This window comes from Limanda limanda, chromosome 18, assembly GCF_963576545.1.
Source record: "Limanda limanda chromosome 18, fLimLim1.1, whole genome shotgun sequence".
NCBI lineage: Eukaryota > Metazoa > Chordata > Actinopteri > Pleuronectiformes > Pleuronectidae > Limanda > Limanda limanda.
The window spans coordinates 15,085,768-15,109,866 of record NC_083653.1 but is presented as its reverse complement, the minus strand read 5'-3'; the positions used below and the strand labels follow the sequence as shown (position 1 = coordinate 15,109,866).

General features: G+C 42.2%; 1 protein-coding gene across 1 annotated transcript in view; it reads left to right on the top strand.

The window, feature by feature from the left end:
• LOC133024427 (1-phosphatidylinositol 4,5-bisphosphate phosphodiesterase beta-1) overlaps nt 1–24,099 on the top strand; it is a 108,316-nt gene that overhangs the window by 61,326 nt on the left and 22,891 nt on the right. Inside the window, exons 5-14 of the mRNA XM_061091531.1 lie at nt 36–115; nt 2,420–2,473; nt 5,391–5,466; nt 7,206–7,306; nt 8,318–8,484; nt 12,965–13,111; nt 14,281–14,438; nt 18,572–18,654; nt 18,925–19,009; nt 23,065–23,239. Of these exons, the coding sequence (XP_060947514.1) occupies nt 36–115; nt 2,420–2,473; nt 5,391–5,466; nt 7,206–7,306; nt 8,318–8,484; nt 12,965–13,111; nt 14,281–14,438; nt 18,572–18,654; nt 18,925–19,009; nt 23,065–23,239 (1,126 nt within the window). The remainder of the gene's footprint in view (nt 1–35; nt 116–2,419; nt 2,474–5,390; nt 5,467–7,205; nt 7,307–8,317; nt 8,485–12,964; nt 13,112–14,280; nt 14,439–18,571; nt 18,655–18,924; nt 19,010–23,064; nt 23,240–24,099) is intronic.

Here is a 24,099-nt window from a genome sequence, read left to right as displayed (position 1 = left end):
TGTGTGTGTGTCTTTATTTGTTTTATTTACTGCAGGAATGGGCGGAGGAGCTATTCAACCTGGCATCTAACCTTTTGGTACAGAACATGTCCAGGGAGGCCTGCCTTGAGAAAGCGTATGTTTTCCACACACACACACACACACACACACACACACACACACACACACACACACACACACACACACACACACACACACACACACACACACACACACATACACACACAGTCATATGAAAAATGTAAATCACCAAACCCTGATATGAATATGAAAATCAGATCTGCTACACACCAAAAAAAAAATGGCAGCAATCACCAGCATCGCGACAGTTTTGTATTATAATTTACATAAGAGGAATTGAGACGTGCTATGTAAAAGAGACGTATGACTGACTGATAAGCCAGATGAGTGCTTCCAACCCCCCCCCTCTATGCAACACGCACATAAGTTATAAAGTTATAAACGTTATAAAACATTATAAATATGCACACAGTAACCTTTACATATACACCCCAGTAAACATGTACTGTACAGGAGGTAAGAATTGAAGTTGCTTTTCGCATCTCCGCCGAGCAGCCCGAGGGTTCGACTTTATAAAGGTCACTTCACCTCACATCGATGGAGAGAGTTAGGGGAGAAAAACAAGCAGGAAGGAATGAAGGAGGGGGAGGATAAACAAAACAGCTAGAAACATGTATTAGTTTGTGAACTGGACTCTGTTCACGCTTATCTGCCTCCCAGTGCAAGGGTGTATGCACATTATGTGCATGCATATGCTGCTGTAGCTCATTGGAGCGACATTCCTCCATCCCAGCCTATTACTGTATGTAAATCATGCCTAGCTCTCATGAATGGTTCTTTGTCCAGTACCAGCTTCTTTAATTGTAGCAAACACACTTTTCTGTGGTCCACAGCCGATTATCTATATGTGCAGTGAGCGAAGCTGATGTAGAGGGACCACAAATATGAATTTTCGAGAATCTGCTCTGTCTGGTAACAAATCGGAGCCGAGCTGTCTGATGTTTATCAGCGAACAGAAGCCATTAAGTCACACCCTGAGGAGCCTAATTGAGTTATGAGACAATAAAAGTGGCCATCGACCACACGGTACACGGAGAGTTGGATGGAATTGAATAGGGCAGGTTTTCGCAGTCACGCTGGTTGCTCACAGCAGCGGTGGCTGTGCGCTAGCTGCTTACAAATAAGGCTCTTCTATGTCGGACCACCACCACAGCATGAGGAGGCCTCGTCCCTGAAGTGATGTTGATGTTCCTCTGCATGTGGTTAATTCTCATCGCTGGCTCTTAAGGCCATGATTCAATTTTTTTGGGGAGAGGACGGGAAGCGGCGTAAACTGGCACTGTTCCCAGCAGCAGGAAACAAAGCAGAACCCAGTGTGTCTGAGAATGGCTGCTTGATACAAAAGATCAATGCAGCAGGAATATGGACACTCCTTAAATTACATAGCCTTGAGCATCAGTGATTGCATTTGGAATTGCTCTGCATATATCAGGATGAACATGTACATGTTTTGCATTTCATCTCATGCTAGGTTTGTAGATGTGCACAAATAAGTTTTCCTATAATTATAGTTGAAATGGAAACTGACCTTCTTGGTAAGAATTAACCAGAGAGGGAGAGCAGAGACAGAGGAAGCAGTGAGATAACTAGGAAAGGAGACTGATGTAAGTAATCGGTTTTACCCCCCTCTCGTCTAAATGAATAATACAGGCACTTGTAAGTTGGATGAGGGTATGAAGAAACACTTAGCTCACTCCCTTTTTTTCTTATCCCCCATGCTTTTCCTCTTTCCTTACCTTGCTTTCAACCTCAAGTTCTTTACTCCCACGTGCAGCTTTAGTGATGTCATCTGTGGTCAACTAGCTCTCTCTTCGTCTCTCTCTCTTTTTGGAGAAAAGAAATGCTCCAGACGAAAGCCCACTCTGGCCCCGTTAACCATTACAGTCATCGTTGACTTTGCCCATGGCCTATGAAGTGGCCGCTGTAATGGATATTAATTATTAGCCAGCAGCCACTTAAAGCCCCAGCCTGTAATGATGGCTCCTGTTGCAGCTAAGCTATTTATAGCCCGGGCTGCGCTGCCTGTGTTGCTGCTGCTGCATGGCTCGCTGCTGCAAATGCAAGACTTCCAGGGTTAAGCCACAAATCGACATGCAATGTGAACATGGCCGAATATGCATGGTATGCGTAGAGAAGAAGACACATGCAGTCAGTCGCTGGGTGTGATTGTAATTTTTATTACAGGGATACATGTACTTCAAACCCATATACACACATGGCACATAGTTCTCTGCATAAATCACACTTGTAAACTCAAGCATAAACACACACACACACAAACAAGTATTACAAACTGCTGATTACATGTTGTGTGACGTATGTGCTCTGTCCAATGCAGATACACTCGGCTGAAGCTGCAGCTCAACCCAGAGGGGCGAATCCCCGTCAAGAAGTAAGTGTGTGAATCATCCTCCTCTCCCCTGCCACCCGCGCTGCTCTTTTGATCAACACATAGCTCCCTCTGCCTTCCCTCGTCACTCTCAGTGTGTGTGTGTACGCTTCAGTCTACACACATTCTCTGTGTCTACGTGTGTGCATTTATTAGAATACATTACCCCTCCCTTTTGTTGTCACAATATCCCTCTGGTAGTCTTCCCACAGCTCTTCAGCTCTGCAGCAAAATGTGTATGTGGGTGTGTGTGTGGGTGTGGGTGTGGGTGCTTGTGTGTATGTGGGTGGGTTTTTCCAGATAATGTAAATCTGTTTACACAGTTTCATTATGAAGACTTGTCGCCCTTATTTTCACAAAAAGCAAGTAGTCCCCATAACACAAATCATTGAATTTTAAAGTGAAGGCACATTTAAGGTTTAGGTGAAGGTTAGGGTTAGGCAAGTAGTGACTATGGTTTATGTTAGAGGTCAGGTAGGTCTCCAGGAAATCAATGTAAGTCAGTGTAATGTCCTCTGAAGTTACGGGACACTGTGAGAGACTCTCAGAGTGTGTGTGTGTGTGTTTGTGTGAGTGCATGCATGCGTGCGACAGCTGGCAACAAAAACAGCTGGTTGTTTGACAGCTGATGTTTCCATGTTTCCCTTCTCGTCACAGACAAACACTTTCCCACAGTTCCCAGATGCAGACTAGTCACTAGCTTCATCTCCAAATGTGCCAGCGTGTGTGAGGACTTTCCTTGTGTGTGTGTTTTGTGAATATAAGTTTCCGTTTGACTTATCCGGGAGTTTGTCATCAGCTCGTACTCCCTCCATCTCCATTAGTCAGGTTGAGCTTTCGGGCAGGCAACAGTGAACTTGGGCGATAACCTCCCCTCCGAGCGGCAGAGGAAAGCAGTGGGTGTCTGCGCTGAGAGGCAGAGAGACACTCCTTGCCGTTTAGGGAATTAACCTCCTAGCTGGGAGGACATGTCAGCTTGACTAATGTCAGCTTGACTCTGCCCTCCCACCGAGCATACAATATGTGCTCATGGATACCCCTGCATGTAATTACAACAGGCTATATGGCCGGTGGGAACCGACCTAAACAACCCGCGGTAGCCGCAACAGCACAGGAGTTTATCGCCATAAATCGCATTTATTGTCTATATACACTGGAAAAAAACAGAGAATAGCCACCCCAACCACACGTAGACACTCATGACAGATGAGTTAGGACAGCCGAGTTTTCACCGTCCACGTATCTTCAAAAGAAAAATAAATCATTCAAAAACCCAGAGGATTATATGAAAAATGTATTGTCAAAAACCTGTAAACAAGGCAGTTTTTCTTTCCTCTTGAAAATGTGACACTGGAGATGCACAGCTTTCACAGAGCAGCAATCATTTGATGGCTGCGCCGCATGAATCCTGAAGTTGGAAATATATTAAGTAAACACAAATTTTACGACTGATGAAATTCGATTTGTGGAATTACAAGTACCATCTAAGACACGCTTATGTTATAACGACAATGATGATAATAAATGACAAGATTGTGGATGCAACTTTATGAGCTCATTTCCATATGTGCGTTTGGGGGTATATTGTGTATCTGGAAAATTGCAAACATCATACATTTTTTATGTATGTGCCATCTGGAGTTAAGATGTTTGTGAGCAGAAGTAATCCAAGCTGTTCATTCTGCATATATTACACATACCATTCATATTTGATAATGAAATGTTCCTGCAGTGATTATGTTTCACAGTGTGTGCGTGCACACATGACTCACCTTTGCTGAGATGCGTTTATCTCACTCATTTACTTAGTGTGTGCTCCCAATATTTGAAGTGCTCTCAGTATGACACAGTAGCAGCCTTTGAACTGCACTTAAAGTGAAAACAACACCTTTCCATAACAGTTTCAACAAGTTTTATGCGGCCTCCCTTTTCCTCAAATATGATAAGATGGTAGCCGTTCAACCCGGCTAGGTAAGGTTGATGGATAGCTTTGCCTCCGTCTTCCACTAAGAGGACCAGATCTAAATGTGAAGGATATCCTAGAACTCGCTGCAGTTTCACAATTAATCAAAAGTATTATCACAATATCAACACTGATCGACACATGATTTCTTTATTTTTTTTACCCGATTGGGTAGAAGCTTATTCTATAGTTGAGCTGCATGCAGCCCCTCCTGACTGCGCCCTCTCTCCACCTCTCTCTCGCTATCTCTCGCCCGCACCAACACACACAAACATTAGCAAACTCAGCTGTAAACACAAAGGTATGTATGCATTGATATGCATCTTCAGCGGGTAAGTGGTCTCTGATCACAGGCAACACATTTTAATAGCAGGTGTGACCAGACGAACTCAGCGCTGTCCACTTCTGATCGATTCTCTCAGACTATAATTGCTCCTTCCTGTACATCTACCTTCTTATTCTGCAGATATCACTTTTTCAAATAGGCATTTTTGGTGGCGTTCTCTCTTCACCCACAGACTGATTGCAGAATCCCAAGTGGTCACAAGAGACACATTCAGGATGTATTTTAATACCAGGTGTCAAGCGTTTAACTTCACGCTGTCCTCTTGTAATCGGATCTCTCAGGACGGATGGTAATGCAGGGGCCACAGACTGCATTAGTGTTTGTTATGTTTGCCTTTTTGAACAGCTACCCTCTTATTCTTCTTGCACCCTTTTTCCGTAAAAGGCCTTTATTTCCTCTCTGAAGTTAGTGGTTGCATTCTCTCCTCACCCACCTGTCATTTGAGTTTGCGGCTCATGAGTTTTCTTCTTATTAAGAATATCCTTAATAAGTGTCCATTAAAAGCTGCGGTAAATTCAACAGTTTGACACAGAGACTCAGCGGGAAACCTTCCTCTGCCTGTGTGGTTTTTCTGTGATTGCTCATCCAAGTTTGTTTTTGTGTCCCCGCAGTATCTTCAGGGTGTTCTCAGCAGACAGGAAGCGAGTGGAGACAGCCCTGGAAAACTGCAACCTCCCTGCTGGCAGAGTGAGTAACCGAAAATACTAAATGTCTTTTTTCAGTGTTGCCGTCTCCTTGTGTTTCCTCTTGTCGCCGAACCCACCCCCATTCGCGTACCTCCTCCTCTGTCTTATCGCCCAGCTCTTTCATCTTCTCCATCCATCCATCAGTATGTCACCTCTTCCTTCGCCTCGCTCTCTACTCTCCTGACACAGCAGATGATTGCTGCTTTTGCTCATTTGTTTGGAGTCTTATTTTCTGGATGCCTGCATGACTTCCCACTCAGAACTGATTTAGCTTTGGTTGTAATGAAACAAATAGACCCGGAGGGAGCAATAGAGATGACAAAAGCAGTTTTATCTGTACCTCTCTCAGCTATCACTAGAGAGAAGCTGCCCCCTCATGCATAGAGGTGTCAGCAGTCCCTCCAATAGAGCAAAAAGTCTCTGTATTCCAGCAGTAGCAAGCAATTTACATCTTGGGTAGTGGGAAATGCAGTTTAATGCAGTTCTGAGTGCATAGTAAAACATCTGCACATATAGTCACACACCCACACACCTTAGCTGTATTAAATGGCCTCTTAATACAAACAGATTTAATACATAATGAAATGCACACACACACACACACACACACACGCTGTCACACAGACCAAACTGTACGTAATTAGCACAGGCAAAGAGCAGGATTTAAAAACATGTCTCTGTATAAAGGCCCGCTGGGATTTGCTGTTGTTCCGATGCGCAAGTGATTACAGCTAAATGGTGCCGCTGTTAATCCCTCAAACTCACGAGGGGAACAGTGCATATACACATGGTAGCTCGCACCAAGGTTCTTCAGAATGAGTCCTTGAGTCTCAGCGGGGCTTGACCTCCATCCTCCCTAGGGCATCCTTCCTGATCTTCTTCCCTCCCACCTCCTTCGAAGAACACTTGGTTCTGCTTTTGTTCCTTGCCGACACAAAGCTATTGCCTGCTGCAGTGCTGCACACTCACTGGGAATTCATCAGGGCTGTTTGGCTCTGATAGCTCCACAAGAGGCCCTCGCGGCCAGAGTTTTTTTTTATGCAAGTCCAAGTGCAAATTGCAGGAAGTCGCCTCCTGTTAATTATTTGTGTTTGAACTGAATGTCTGTATAATAGCCCCCAGAAGGCCCCATAACACGGCATTAAAGATGTATCTTTACTCCAGAAACGCAAGTAGGGTAGACATATGCTGGTTAAACAGAAGGGAACTTTACTCAGGTTTGTGGAGTGAATGTCCCAATTAACAATCTGAAGGAAGGCTCAACCTGAAATATAATTTCAATAATAATGTCAGTCGGATTCATACAAGAACGAAGCCCCCAAAGTGTTGAAATAATTATATAATTATAATTATTATATCGCATGTTGTTGTTTTTATCATTGTTGTTAATTGTTGTTGGCTAACTAGTTCAAACAAAAATTGAATCCCGTTTTCAGATCTGTCTTGTATGATACTGTAATAAAAAGATTTTATTTCCACACAAGACCCAATTATCTTTGCAAAACTCTTCAGTTGCCTGTTTTAAAGGTTCAGCACTCATAGATCATGCTGAAAACAGTTTTTACAATAATTAAAATTACAAACAGCGACGATGCAACAATACCATAGAGAACTAGTGATCGTATTCGATAGCACAGCATTGCAGATGTACTATATATTTGTCGTTCCTCCACAACGTCTCTACCCATTACTATGCAGTGCAGTGGTTCTCACCATGTTGTTGTTCTTCTTCTTCTGTAGAATGACTCCATCCCCCAGGAAGACTTCACTCCAGAGGTGTATGACATGTTCCTAAGCAACATCTGCTCTCGATCTGAGCTGGACCACATCTTCTCTGATGTGTAAGAACCAAGTTTCTCTATAGACTAGACTAGTTCACACTTAACGATTTTCGTTCTACGACAATTTTTGCAAGTCGCAGACAAAAGCCAACGATTGTTGCGTGATTGGCATCGTTGTGTTACGTATGCAATGAGAGAGGCTCACCAACGCGTCCCAGACAAGTGGCAGACTTCAATCAGATATTCAATTTGCTAGACATCTAGTCAGATTTGGCAACATCTCCAGCCATTTCCAGCCAATCAGAGCACAGAACGGGGTGAAGCCAGACTGCAACACTCGTAAGGAAGTCTAGTTTTAGTGTGAACTACACAACTTTGAAAGTTAAGTTGTGTGAACACGGCTTTAGTTGCCATTTAGGAATCTTTCCCGGAGATAATAATTTTAACAATTTCCAAAGAATATGTAAATTCCAACTCAAGAGTTTTACAAGTTGTGTCAAAAACTTGAATCAATGTGAGAGTGATTAATTTGATAACACCTTCCAACCATCTGTTGCTATTTTCAGACCAGCAGCTAGATAATGGCTGCCAGCCTTGATGGAGCAATATGGCTTTGCAAGCTTAAGACACTTAAGAGTAATTATAAGTAGTTAATTAGATCAGGGAAGTGTGTTGTATTGGCCCTGGTCGTCACTCCTCGAGTCTGACTGTACGGCCCCATGTGCTGCAGGGTTAGCAGAGCTGCTCCTTGGCCTAGAGGGACTCAGACCATCAGCCGAGCCTGCATGCCAGCTCGACTCTGACCACTCCGAGTCATAAATCTAGATTTTAATCACAGTTAAGTGAGAAGGCAAGAAAGCCATAAGGATATGGGGATGATAATTTAGTGGAACGGGCAGAGATATGAAAGACGTTTAAATCAAATTGTATGATTTACTCAAGACAACATTTTATCCTCTGCTCCTTTGCGTGTTAGTCGCTTTTCCTCTCCACAACTCTTTTCCATTTTAATTACTCATTTGTATTCCCACCAGTCACGCTACTCTCTCTCATCTTTACTCTTCTCCTCAGGGGGGCTAAGAACCGTCCATACCTGTCGGTGGAGCAAATGACAGAGTTCATCAACAATAAACAGCGAGACCCTCGTCTGAATGAGATTCTCTATCCTCCTCTGAAACCAGAACAGGTCCAGCAGCTGGTGGACAAATATGAACCTAATGCTTCGCTGGCACAGCAAGGTCAGTTTTATAGGTTTATAGGAAATATAGCAAAGACCGTATATGAACTTATCTGCACACGATTGTACATTTAGACAAACACACACACACACACAGACAGACACACACACACAAACACACAGACACACACACACACACACACACACACACACACACATATATATATAATGATATAACTCTCATTTCTGTATATGTCATGTAAGGCTACAGCAGCGGGAGCAGTTGCCAGGCAACTAGTAGAAGTTTGGCAACTTGTACTGTTTCTGTAGTTGCTGTCATTGAGTCATGACTCCTCTCTGAATAGTGCATTTGTGACATATGTGCAATTCAAGCGGCGGCATTATTTTTTTTAATTTATATTTGCTCGTGCTTTGTCCATTTGCATGTGTAATGGTGACTGTCATCTAGTATCTCGAAAATGAGCAGCACAGAATTCTATGAGAAAATGACGCAACTTCTCGCTTGATTTAAAACGTCAGTAAACATTTTTCCTTTCAAGTTTTATTCAATACAGCATGATAGTGGTAAATTATGGTCCCATTTAGAATAAAATAGACAATAAAGATCAGTATGTATTGGTGCATGGATACAATGCCAAAGTCGACACACAAACCAATGGGGGATGTCACCATAGGTAGCAGTCATCAGTGTTTGCTGTTAAGACCATCGAGCTACCTCTTAAAACTCCAAGCTAACAATATGAATACAAATTAAAACAACTTCACATAAACTGCACTTGTGTACAAGTAAATAAAGAGAGAGTTTTAGCTGCAGTGTTAGAGACTCAGGAGTGGAACAGACAAATTAATGAACCACCTGGATGGGGGAGGAAAGGGAATCCAACACTGCAGGACATCTTGTGTTTTCATGTTGTCTGAACTGTCAGGAGACTGGAAGCTTCCAAAACTGGAGAACATTACTTTGCACATATCAGACATCAATGTCTGGCATGTGCCAATTCCAATTGTATCTCTGCTGGAAAGCCTGCTACACACATGTGCCAAAAAGGGGTTACTTACTTTACACCATATTATGTTTATTAACTTAACAAATGGCTGGGTAGTAATTTTGCCATTATATTGGACCAAACCATTTAAAAAATATAGTAATGAAGTTGACAATACTACTTCTAACTATATAATTTATAGCTAGTTACACTGTGTCAGTTCATTGCCTTCATCATGGACTAGAAAGCACCAAAATAATGTAATTCAAAACAGATCTGTGCTTTATTGATAACATGGCAAACTGTATGTCTTCAGCTTCTCGATCAATATTTCATCTGTGCTCTACAATATATGATTTGGAAAATATTAGCACTTTGCGTCTGTTTCAGAAGCAATTGCCTGACAGTCGATCATGAGATGATTGACCTGCACTGAGCTGTTCATCAAAACCATCATAACTGTGCTGTAGATCTGAAGTGCATTACTTTACGTGGGCCTGTCCTAGTTGACAATCAGCTAAAGGCAGTGAAGACCTTGGATAGGGAATCAGAGACCAATATTCACACTCCAATGAACCTTACCCCTATTTGCATGTCTTTGGACTGTGGGAGGAAGCCGGCGTAATCGGGGAAAACCCCAACAGGAACAAACTACAATGGGAAGGACCCGGCCGAACTGGGATTCTTCCTTGATGTGACAGTGTTTCTCACCCCACCACTGTGTTGCCCACATCAGTGTATGGATTAATATATGTATCACTGTATGGCGAACTAGCTATTTAGTATAGAAAGCTAATCTTTGGTGCAGCAAGAGACAGTTTCTGTAACAAAAAACTGCCCAGAGCATCATCAATATGCAGATCACATTTGCACATTTTAGTACTGGCTACACTGAAACTAAATTGACCCGAACTGACTGCAGCAGATCTTGAGTGCTGCTCCTCTGAATGAAGCACCTACTTCTCCTCAAATGTATGACAGAATGAGTAACAGCAGGTTCCTGAAGTAGTTTCAGTCTTTTTTATACTGAAAGCCGATCAGATGTCCCGTTTGATCGCTGAGTGTTTTGACTCTGATTTCAGCGATGTGCTCACACTGTGATGCTGTGTGTTCATCCTGTCCCAGGCTTTCTGGAAGCGTGCCCTTCTCTGTCCCAGTGACAGATTCTCCCATGTGAAGTATTTATCTAGCCGGAGGAAGTGCTGCCATCTGCTCTGCAGAGTGGTCCAGAGCTCCACATGCTACCTTCACACACACATACATTAACAATCACATTCACACACGTTTGCCTTCTCTCAAGGACACTCGTCTTACTGTATATGCAGAGATGTATGGTAGCTCTGTGCATGCTAAACATGTGATTTTATATTTCACTGAAGAAGCCTTACGTGGACTACAGGCACAATCCTTAGGTCTGACACTCATTCTTCTTTTCTCTGTTTTCCATCATTCATTATTACACCTGTCATTAATCTCTCCAGTGCTCTGTCATTGTCTTTGACGCCTTTATTCTACGCTCACTCAAGCATTCTGACATTGTTTGAAGGCAGATGAATAAAATGCAAAATCAAACAAGACACATTCATCCAGAGAATATGACACCACATCATTGCATTTTCATCTCAAGTGACTTTAGACGGGAAGCTCTGCATTTCAACTGCAGTTTCCTTACTGTCACCGAAACCCAATTCTTTATTTCACTTGAATGTGTCATATTCATATATTTCATATTCCCTTCCTGTCGGATGTACATTCACCTTACAAATGTCACCTTTAGAATAACACCTCCAAATCCCCGGCTTGTTAACACCTCTGTTTGACCTACAAACATCTGGGAAAACCGTGGAAACGCTGCGTCTCTGTCTTTATTGCAGAGGTTAGGCCTCCGCCTGGTAAAGGGAGGTCGTAGGTAGTCACCGGGGAGCAACCCGCTGAGTGCAACTGAGCTCAGATGTCAGACAGCAGCCAGCGTTAATTAGTCCGACAACTCTGCAGAGGGCGGCGCCGCATGAATTAGCATAACGTGGCCGGAGGGACCTGCTGCACCCGTTCGAGCTTGCATCACTTCGCATATTTAGCACGACGTCAAGTGAGTGTGTGCGTGCATGTGAGCGGAGGAGGTTGTGTGAGGGGCTGTTTTGGTTTCACGTGGAGGCATCTGCTAGATGATGTGCACTCAGGTGTGTTGGGTGATGTGCACCGGTATGGGCAGTTTTATTTTGTGTCCGTCTGGTTGGAAATGTGAGATTTACTCATTTAGTCAGCGAATTACCTTTTCTCTAGTACTTTCAGTAGACATGAGCTCATTGACGACAGCAGAAAGGCGACGCTTTACACAAGTGACCTTGACGTAGAATCAAAACAAGGACAGAACAACTTTTAGCAAACGGTGATTTAGGCTTTGTACTAAATCAAGCTACAGATGTAAGCTCAGTGCCGCTTTAATTAGGGATTATGAACATTTTTAGTAATGTAACCTTTGAAAGGGATTGAACACAATCTTCCGCCTGCTTATCTGACAGCACATGCGGTACATTCACACAGCTCAGTGCACACACTTATACACTTACTCGTGGGTTCTCTTGTTATATATTATATATAAAGTATTAAAGAGGGAACATGTCTCAAAGGATATTCAGGATCTGTATTCGGAAAGTTGCACGCATAGTCAGGTACCAGATACGGTGCACCATATGTTTCATTCAGTTATAGGATAAGGCGGGCAATATTTTAAACGTTTGTTACTGTCAGCAAATCCTATTACAAGTTCAAGACTTAAAAAGTTTCTTTCTGGCAAGTTCCTGACTCTGTCCGTGCACTCAGCCCCAGGCCCATTTATATATGTGCTGCAGATCTTAATCTTGGAAAAGAAGCTGCTTGCCACCGCATTTCTCACAACCCAAACAAAAGCAAATGGTGCAGGAGCACGATGTATGTGGGTTCAACTTAAAATAAACAGATAACAGTGACAGTTTTCATTGTACTGTGTCACCCTGTACGACCGAGTGAAACTTTTTTTTATTTGATAGCATTGTAGCTCCTATCCTTCGTCATAGGAAATTAGTTACTGGACACTAAGACACTTGTTTGTCAACTCATCTATTATTTATGGCAAAAGGCGTTTTTTACACCTGCAAGTCTGGACCAAGTTCAAAAGGTTCCTGTCTCTGTTACGTTGTTTACATTTGATGTGGTTAGTTTTGATTTCGCACTAAATACTTTTTGTTTGACATTTTGTCAATTTCGTTCCCAATGTAATATCATGATTGTATTAATGACAGGGCACCAAGGTCAGGCACAGCATTCATCACAATCCTTACATGAAAACAGTGTTGACAGACTGTCAGCAATCTTAAGAGCCTGATCAAGTCTGGTTGTGGAGAGATCAGTAAGGCTTCCGCTACTTTTTCATCTTCTATTGTTTAATGCTGCCTCACTGCCTTTAAACATCACCAGACTCATTCCTTAAGTCTGGACCTAAAAGAAAAAATACATCAGACTTAATGTTTTGTGTGCTGTGTTGTGTTCACGCAGGTCAGATCTCAGTCGAAGGCTTTGCCAAGTATCTGAACGGGGAGGAGAACTGTATCATCCCCCATGAGAAGCTGGACCAGAGTGAGGACATGACGTTTCCCCTCTCCCACTATTTCATCAACTCTTCACACAACACATACCTCACAGGTAAAAGCAAACACAAAGTCCCAAAAATCTTTTATGTAAGCAGCTCTGTCTGTCTCTGTCAGGTTTGTATTTACATATTCACACACAACACAATTTTACCCCTGATTTATTGCACACAAGCATCCTCTATTCGTCTCCACATGAACAGATCATTTGTTCATTTAGAAATACAATTACGGTTGCACGAGTGAATACTCCCTGCTTTATGCCTCGCAGGTCAGTCAATCAAATGCGCCGGTGCATATCAGACCCCCTTTTCCTGCATTACCTCTCCAGAGGTTATCCAATCAAGTCATGCCATGGGACTCAATTCATTGATATTCATGAGTTAAATATTTCTTTAGACTGGTAGTCACAGTAACTGGCTCCATGGCAGGCACAATACACAGACCGTTTTCCCTTCAATGGATATTAGAATTCATCTATTCAAATCTATTCTGGTGGGAACTGGAGAGCACTGAATCTTTCAAGTGGATCAAATTTCTCCGGCAATCAAAAAAAATTGAATATCTTTAATGGACACAGCCTCATAGCCTGGGAGATGAGAAAAACAAACAGGAACTCCTCTTCTCACAAACACAATTTTACTAAAGGTATTTTCAGCGGAATGTGTTTCTGCCCTTGCAGTATTTGTAAAGATCCATGATAATTATGCTAACAAGAGCTTGTGCAACTTATTCATTCATGTTGATCCTGTTGATCTCTGGCAAATTAGAGCAGTGTTTCATACCGTGTTCAACACTGTGACTAATTCAGTCGAGAAAATCTATCTCTGATGGGGAGGCGGATAAGGATATCTATCAGAGGAAAACAAAACAAAAAAAAAAGTGAGGAAAAGAATGTGAAAAAAGGTATCAGGAAATGAATGAACCCACCTGAAGAGTGACAACACGGAGCTGCCTCTCACTTTGACACCGTTGCAGGAGAGCATGGTGCTAATGTGACGAGATAATTGCTTCGCTAATGGTGACAGGGCGATGAGATTTGCCAGCTCCAGATAACGACGGCTACATTGTTTTTGCTGCATGCTAGCAACTAATGAGGTTAATGAGCTCTTGGAAAGCGAGAGGACGTGCTTTTGCAGGCATCATGTTACTTTGAGAATCAATATAACAGTTACCTGAAGTGTGTGTGTGTTTGTTTTGTGTACGTGTGTTTGTTTGTTGCAGCTGGCCAGCTCGCAGGGAGTTCCTCGGTTGAGATGTACAAGCAGGTTCTCCTGTCTGGATGCCGCTGCATCGAACTGGACTGCTGGAAGGGTCGCACCACGGAGGAAGAGCCCGTCATCACCCACGGCTTCACCATGACAACTGAAATCTCCTTCAAGGTAACACAAGGAGAGCGGGGTAATAGCAACGTTAGGAGAGGGGCAGGGTGGGGGAAGAGGGGAGCAGAGGACGAAGGAGAAGGAGATGAGACATTTTTTTCTCTGAAGACTCATTTTAATGTCTTTGTCTACGGACAGAGAGAGGGGGGTTGAGGGTAAACAGAAATCACGTACAGATGATGTAATCCACATGCGGCATCAAATGATGATCACCTCCGCCAAGGAGGTTCTGCTTCCATTGTTGTTTGTTTGGTTGTTTATCTGCCTGTCTGTAGGGTTTATTTAACACCATGGAACTAATCTCCATGAAATTTGTGGGGCGGTGAGGCACGACCCACGGATCTTTTTTTACTTTCTTTAACAAGGTGAGATAAAGCGTTGGATTAAGGGGTGAGTGCTCTTAATTGGTGCGTGTTGGCTCTACTGTTTTTTACTACTCACTTTTCAAAATGAGCTTAATTATCTCGTTAATTCAAACTAGATAGTGGATAATTTTTTTCTCTAGGAATATTATCAAGTTAATTTAGAAAAACAGGGCTGTTTTTCTGTGTACGTGTAGAAATAAAAATCGTATACCTCAAAGTCCGGCGAGAGGCTCTCACCGGCAGAGAAGCTACGTTTGTTTATGCATATCAGCCCCAACCCAGAGACACAACCTTCTAACAGTGCTGTGTTGTTACAAGTACGATGTCCACAGAGGTAAGACACTTAAAGACACAAGTATCATCAAATGTCTCAAGCCTAAACCAAATTAAAACCGGACATGTTTGCCTCCATGAAAGTGAGAACCTCTTGCTGGATTATGCACTAGACTATTTTGTTAATTCAGAAAATCAGAGAAGAATGAATTGTTTTTTGAAAAAAATTATCTCGTTAATTTAGAAAAACATAATTTTTCTCAGTAAAAAATCTGCAGCTTTTTGGAGTTAATGAGATGGGTTAGCTAATTGCTTAATTAGGAACACTAATTGTTTGAGCAAGTTCAGTAGCTGAGATGCATGTAACATCATTTCCATCTTCATGCTACAAATCGACTTACAGTTATGACTTGTATTAGTGCAGTTTAATATCACAAAAAACTCTCCTTGAGCAGCTACTTTGTCGGAAGTCCAGTAATAAGACCAGACAGAATTTTTTAAACGTTAGTCAACCAGTTTTCATGCTGCATGTGCTACACAACAACAGGACATTAAAAAATGGCTATCATGCAGGTGAGTTGTGCAGCTCTTAATCCAACAATTACCTTTGGTCGCTCCTCGTTGTATCACCTTCTTTCTCCTTTTCAAAAATCAAATTAATCAAATTAAAACCGCCCCATGTTTCAACAGTAACATGCTTTAAATGTCAAGGTATAGCAATAGTGACTCAACTCAGCTTTGATACATAAACAGAGCAAACAATAAACAGATATCTGTTATCGGAGAAATACAAAATGCATTGAATTTCATGCATGCATTGTTTTCGTATGAATCCTTCATGCTTTGGTAGGCAGAAGTGGGAGATAAAAAGTGGGACATGCATTCAGCAGAGAGCAAATTGTAGAGACACGCACACACTGAAAGATCCTAAAAAGAAGTGCTGAGCGGTGCTGAAGATTACAAGACAAAGAGAAAATTGTCTTTTGTAGCAGGAGTACCGCTAATCTATAAATCATGGTTTCATTGTTTAACACAATATGAATGTGCAATAAACACAGAGCAGAATACTCCCTGTAACACTGTGTATTGGAAATTGTTATTGTATAAACTCACGATGCATTCCCCAAGGGATTTCAACTTCATTATGAAGTGAAGTGCAGATCCTGAACCACATGAACAAGAGAACAAACTTGCGGTTACTAACATAACCTCAGTTCTCTGATTGGTGAGAAGTGACTTTCTGACATTGGAAAACACCCACAGTGTGACCTCTTCAGAAGCTGCTATTTCATTCTGCCGGTATCAGTGTCTCTAGGGTGGAGGCCCTCCCCTGTGAAGGGGCTTGACATCATCAAAAACACTCACCCACTCCTCACCAAGGAGCACACAGGGGTCTGTTGAGACACTCAGGGAACAGGAGCCACTCAAGTAACCTACACTCATCTCATGACATCTGTTTGGGTCTCACATCAGAAAATACTGACTCTGCTGGGTAAATATGACCTAAGGGAGGAACTTTGACATAAAATCCTAGCGTACCACCTCATGCTCCACTGATTGGGAACCTGACTCTCCTCTCAGTCAAGCAAGGAACTTCCCACCACCTGATGCTTCTCTCCGATTGGTTTGTTTCTCCAAGAGACAACAAATTCCTCCAGCAATTCAGGAAAATCCTCAGACGTTGTATTTCTGTCCTCTTTACATTGGGCAGCTTTCTCCCGCTGTAATGCAAGCAACACGCTGACTTCATTGGATTTTGATCTTAACAGCAGTGGACCTGCACACATCCTACAAGTGTAACATGGAGGAATTAAATTCCTGTCTCCCACCTGTTCCACCATGGAGGGAGTGGGTTCTACAACCTGGTCTATTAGAGCCAGTTAAGAGTTACCACCCGTGACGTCATTCCTTCCAGAAAATCTAGAGGTACTGAAGTCACATCATCATCGCATTATTGAATAATCGCAGATATTCCTTGTGCAGGAAGACGTGTGAAATTCTCTGGGCAGAGAAGGTGTCATGAGAGAAGTAAGAAACATGTGGGTGGATCGATTGTTAGAGGATATTTAGATCTAATGAGAGTAACAGAAGAAGTAGAGCAAGCCTAATGGAATTAGTTTGAGAGTGAAAAACAGAGCTGTGTATAGGAGACATGGAGGAGAGAGGATAGAAGAAAGCTACAGATTTAGGGGGTGAGTTGGAGAAAAATTTATTTATTGGAGGAGATGAAAGCATTAACTGAACTGACACCACTGTTAATGATGGTGTAATTGACTTAGACAATGAGTGGCTTGGAAATCGGATATCAGACACCACCTCATGGCTCAGCTCTTGATTCTGTGGATGATTTCATGCTGGAATTTGTGTGATATGAATTAATGAGGAATTAGTTGTCTACGTCTATGGTGGAGCTGTCGTCCTCTAACCAGAAGGTCGGCGGTTTGATCCCAGTCTTCTCCATCTGCATGCTAAAGTGTCCTTGGGCAAGAAACCGAACCCCGAATTGCCCCTCAGGAAAAAGCGCTTCTCACAGATGCACTGTATTAAAGTGTGTATGAATGGATGAATGGCAATAAACTGAACTGGAAAGCACTTTGAGTGGCCATCAGGACTAAAAAAACTCAGATAAATACAGAGCATTTACCAAATACAGACCATTTTATCAAGAAGATTGACCAACATGTTGACGCCCTGCACTCTCACAATAAAGCGTTACATAGGAAATCCAATACACTGACTTCCACTGATAAACACATTTGGTATGCACACCCACAAAGATAATTATTCCAGCAATGGTGTGCACAATCAGACAAAGTGCCATGTATCCAGAGGACATGTTGGCTTTGGAATGAATCATCCTGACTATTGGTGTATGCGTTCTCCTGCTGTTATTGATTTCACCAGGTTTGGGGAGGTTTTCTGGGGGAGGCTCTCAGGCACTCTGCAAAATGTAGGGAATCATAAAATTGTAATTGTATTCATGGTTGCTGGAATACAAGCTGGGGGATATTGTTGTTTGTTTTTGCTGTGACTCTACAGCACATCCATACACATTAACCAACAGTGACAAACATTGCTTTTAATGTCACCGATATAACAAATCATGACAATCTGCCTCTGCATAAAGAGGATATGTTTTTGCGCCCGTCTGTTGGTTGCATTTCTACAAAACTCTGTGGAAAGATGGGAAATGGGCCAAGAAAGACGTGATTACATTTAGGGAGTAGATCTGTCTTAAGAATTGTGAGATAAAGACCAATTTCCCTGGATTTAATGTGTGGGTCTTGATTTTCAAAAGTCAAGCACATTTAGGGGATCAATATTTGTGAGTGTGTGCAATTTGGTGCTGATCCAAATAAAAATCCAGATCTAGTGGATTTAAATGTGGTTTTATAAGGGGACTGTTCAGCCTCTGCAGAGGTTTGTGCTCTACTGATAACCAGTCTAGTTTAAATCTTTACTATCCATCATTTTTTCTTTCTGTTCATCTTCTAGGAGGTGATTGAGGCTATCGCAGAGTGTGCTTTCAAGACCTCGCCCTTCCCTATCATCCTGTCTTTTGAGAACCACGTGGACTCGTAAGTCAACAGATCATTAATGTCAGGGGTGTAAAGGCTACAGAGTGACTCTCGACCTTATTGATGGGTATGGTCTCATCAATGGATGGTTCATTGATGAACGTCAGTTCAAGCCCAATTAGCTATTTAGCTTTATCTTTGTAAATGTCCGGAAGGGGATTCTTAACATTGGTAACATACATATTTGTGTGTGTTTGTGTGTGTGTGTGTGTGTGTGTGTCTGTGTCTGTGTCTGTGTCTGTGTGTGTGTGTGTGTGTGATGACTTCCAGGCCAAAGCAGCAGGCCAAGATGGCCGAGTACTGCCGGTCAATATTTGGAGATGCATTGCTTACAGAGCCTCTGGAAAAATATCCTGTGAGTACATAAGATGCTTTTACACACATGCATGTGCTCATTCAAGATTACATGCTCTCTCTTTTGCTGCCTCTTTTACACACACACACACACACACACACACACACACACACACACACACACACACACACACACACACACACACACACACACACACACACAAACACACACACACACACACACACACACACACACACACACACACACACACACACACACTCACACACACATACATAACATGGCCAGCAGCGAGATGTTATCGCACAGATGAGTGCACCAAGTGTCCTTGAACACTGTTGCCTACCATTCAGCGTGCTTCAGATACACATAAACATATATATATATATATATAAATATGTAATGCCATTACATCTAATTAATTTGATTATATATGTATATTTATATGTGTGTATACGTCCTTTTTCTCCTCTCCATTTGTCTTTCTCACATCCAGCAACATATCGACATGCCTTCTAGCACCTGGCAAAATGTGTTGTCTCTGTTCTTCCTCTTGCTGTCACTCCGGGCACGCACCTAAATGGCATCCTAGATTTTATCTTGCTCTCTTCCTCTTCCTCTCCCTCTCTCTCTCACACCCTCTGGTTTTCATTCTCATTTTCAGTCACAGATACACACACATACCTGTGGCTGTTTTTGTGCCACAGAAGCCAACTTCTAATGATTCACCCCACAATCATTTTTTTATTTTTGCCTCACTGTTATCATGGCCGAGACTGCAAATGACAACCGTGCAAGATTAAATGGGAATGTTTTTTACGCTGTAATCTAAACGTGGCTTTTTCTTGGCAGTCCTTTATCTTTCCTCTGTTGCCATGGCTACCTGTCAAAAGCTTGCTTTCTGTCTTTGTGGCCAAACTCTTTTTTTAACCCCCCCAAAGGAGTCTTTGTGTGTAATGACAAAGGCACTAACATGAGGCAACTACGCACACTTGTCGCACAAACTCTCACACTAGCTTGATCTTGAGCACGCAACCCTGCACACATGTGTACTTATATATGCCACTTACTCCTCTCCTGGGACGACTTGTCCCTGTTGGTGTAACACTAAAGAACCGCGAAAGTTCCCAGCAGCCAGATGCAGCATTATCTCACAAACACAGGGAGCTCCTCCAGCACCGCCGCCTGCCAGAGATGCGTCCCGCTGAGAATTGCAGGGTTCTTACCGGATTTGACATTGAAGCATTATCGGGGGGGAGAAGGCTTTCGAATGGAGTGGCAGAGGGAAGGAGAAGGAGAGAGATACAAGGAGAAAAACACCAAGGGAGAGAGAGAGGGAGGGAGAGAGAGACAGAGACAGAAAGTGCTATTAAGGAAGGAGATTTCTACCTCTAAGCATGTAATAACTGTGAAAGGTGAGTGCAATGACAACCACTCCCTTCTGGCATCGAGGCGGCTGTGTATACGGCGTGGCGAATGGGATATCAACTCTGTTAGTCCATAGGGTCAGGGCCAGATAAGGTGATATAGCTAGATTGGCTCCAGCTGAGCCTAGGGTGGGAATAAAGAGGATTACAGTTTTCTTAGAAACTCGAGTGCCGCCTGTATTTCCACTCCACAAAACCGTCATTTAACCCGAATACAAAAGACTGTTGACTGGGTTTTCTTCTTTTACTTTGTTTTGATTTTGTTATTGTTTTTCAATAAAGCAGAGAACAGTCAGCTCTTTTCCAAAAAATGAGCTTAAAATAGAGATAACTCAGTGTAAAAATAATCCTTTCTGGTAAACTTCAATTAAAAGTCCTGCTTTCAAATTGCAAAATTTATCAAAATTATGGTGCAGGAAAAGACCCCAGTGTGAGATTGTTATTTATTGTTTTAATGAATCAGTATCACTGACATGTAAGTGCATTAAGAGTCAATTTAATGTTATAATTAAAACTTAACGCACTGGTAGTTAAATCCACTGGTAGTTTAATCCATAATAATGACCCATGTTAATAAAGAGTTCACTAGAATTGCACCCAGTAGAGTGAATCTCCGCCAAGGTCAAATTTTATAAAGATTCAGATTTTTATTTGGATCTGCACCAAATTGCACACACTCATTGCTATCACTCTCCTAAATATTCATACTTTCATTTATCAGGATCCATACATTATTCTCTGAGAAATCAATAAAAATGTAAAAAGATAAAGAATCCTGGAACCACCCCTGATCCAGATCAGTACCAATGGTTTAATTGGTTCTGATCAAGATCAGTACCAATGGTTTAGTTGGTTCTGATCCAGATCAGTACCAATGATTTAATTGGTTTAATGGTTTATTCCCTGACCCATACCACATCCTTCAACCAAGTTTCATGGAAATCTGTCGAGTAGTTTTTGTGTTATCCTGAAAACTAACAAACAAACACACATGAAAACGAATCCTTCTTGGAAGAAGTAATTATTATAGTGAACAATGTAAACAAACTGAACTACGTGTACCTACTGTTTTATTTAACTACATTACTTGACTAATTTTAATTTACAGTTCACTACTGACTAAGGTCCTGAAATAATGGAAAGAACGTGGTGAAATTATTAATGGAGACTGAGTAAATCTTTAAGAATTTGAGAGTTTTATGCCTCAACTCATTTAATTGAATCTCTCTATATCACGCACTATTTGAGTGGAGCAAACCATTTTTGGGGGGATTAACAGAAAACGGAATCAATCAAAGTAAAGTGTTATATTTATTAACAGGTTTAGTTCTGTGCATTTGAGCAGGATCCAGATTACATGCCATACTCAGTCCTGAACTGGTTCCATTTAAGTTGAGCTGTTTAAGTGAAGCCAAGGGAAACAGAAAGTATCCTATTGGACAGAGAAGCTTAAGTTTGGTGTATGAGTCACTGTTTTCTTGCTCTTAGGAGAAGTAGAAGTAAGAAACATTTAAAAGTTTGGTCATGTATATGGGTAATGAGTTGTAAAAACCCTACTGGTGTGTATACATAACATTGGGGCTGACTTTCTCGATAATCCATTATTAATATCCCTAAACACTGTGATCTTAAAGCAGTGTGCCCCATGAATAAATCAGAGATCTGCCTATTTCTTGTCTGCTCCCTTGAGAGAGTGCGTATTTGTGTTTAACACTCGGTGTCCTCCCAGGAGGCGGCTTTTAGTGTTGAAAGTGTAAACTTTTCAGCTGTTACATCAACAGACCTTGCAAGCAGAATCATCCAGAGTGAATTTTAGCACAACAAGAAGTTTTTGCCATGAATTCACACTCCAGTAAATACTTCAGCATTTACATTCTGCAATTAGCAAATTTGTATCCAAACTGTTACTATTTACTATTCTAATTTGTGGGCGCCTTTCAAGACACGCACACAATATACAATAATAGCCTAATAAAATAAGTACGTAAGGAAAAACAGTAAACATAAGATTTAACTATTCAAAGCAGTCCTTCAATTCTCCAACAGATTTGACAATCAGGATATTGGATGTCCTGGTGGTTCAGTGGTTGTCTCTGTTACCTCACAGCAGAAAAGTTCTAGGATGTCCACAGAATTGGGTCTGGACTTTCTGCACGGTTTGCCTTTTCACATATGAACAACACAGCAGGAGATTCTCCACTCAGACACGTTAACAACATCACAGGGATACATGGAGCATTCAGGTGAGGGTGGTGCAGTAGCATGTAACCTATTAATTCTGCTGCAGAGATCACATGGTTTTGTTTACAGCCCACTGACAGTGACGTCGGCCCTCATGACTCCTCTTTTTCATGCGTCATCTTCTTTTTTTGCATCTGTCGCATGTTAAAAAGCATCATCAACCCCCCCACACTTGCTCGCAGTGATCTCCCTCTGTGTTCTCACATGTCTGAAATCAGCTTATACGAGCCCTGTGGTGGACTGGTGTACCCCGACTCTTGCCCAATGCCAAGCCCACAACCATCAAAGGATAAGCCTTATAGATGGATAGATAGACAAACGGATATTACATCAATCTGCAAAAAAACCTTTCATTCACTTTATATGAATCTTTTTTATTTTTTTATTTCCATGACCTTTCTGTGATTGCCATGACCTCTCTGTCTCCAGATGGAGTCCGGTGTCCCACTACCCTGCCCGATGGAGCTCATGGGTAAAATCTTGGTGAAGAACAAGAAGAAACACCACAAGACCAACGGAAGTACCAAGAAGAAATTGTCGGAGCAGGTTTCCAACACCTACAGTGATTCTTCCAGTGTGTGTGAGCCCTCCTCCCCGAGCGCAGGTACAGCACGCACACAAGCCCACACACACACACACACACACACACACACACACACACACACACACACACACACACACACACACACACACACTCACATCCTCCTAACAGAGCCATCAAGTCACACTGGGACACCTGAGTTATGATGTTTCAGAAGTAAAATGCAGCCTGGGCCAATCTGCTCCACGGAGCGACACCTCTGTGCCGTCCAGGAACTGAATCACTGGAGCCGAACAGTGCTATTGTTTATCATTTATCATTTTCATGGCCCTCTCCATCAGCTGGAGCTGTTATTGGCTGTTGCATACACTGCCTGTCAGGCGTACACACTGCTAGTCACAGGGGCATCTTAAAGACTGGCCAGCAGTGTGTCAGTGTGTGTTCCCGCAGCTGTGTGTACATTATACTATAACAGGGGTGAACTTTCACGCATTCCAATTTATGGATTTTTATATTTTCACAGCTGCTCTCTGGTCGGAGTTCTCCATCATCATTCATTTCTGCATATTGGCTGCACTTCAGATATGTCGTGTGTGTGTGTGTGTGTGTGTGTGTGTGTGTGTGTGTGTGTGTGTGTGTGTGTGTGTGTGTGTGTGTGTGTGTGTGTGTGCCCGTTGAGTACATGCATGCGTCAGTGTAATTGTTTTACATAACATTTTGTTCAAAATGGTCTGTTCATTGTATCATTCAGCTTTACATAGTAATAGACAATCACTTTGAGTTTACCTAATTGCTAAGCTGCTTGCATCTTTCTTACACTGACATACACTGCCCCCTGGTGTAAGAAAAAATGCAACACAAGTGTTAGAGGTAGACTGATCTGTGATCAAGGAATTTGAGCTTGTCTATGCCGACACATTAAG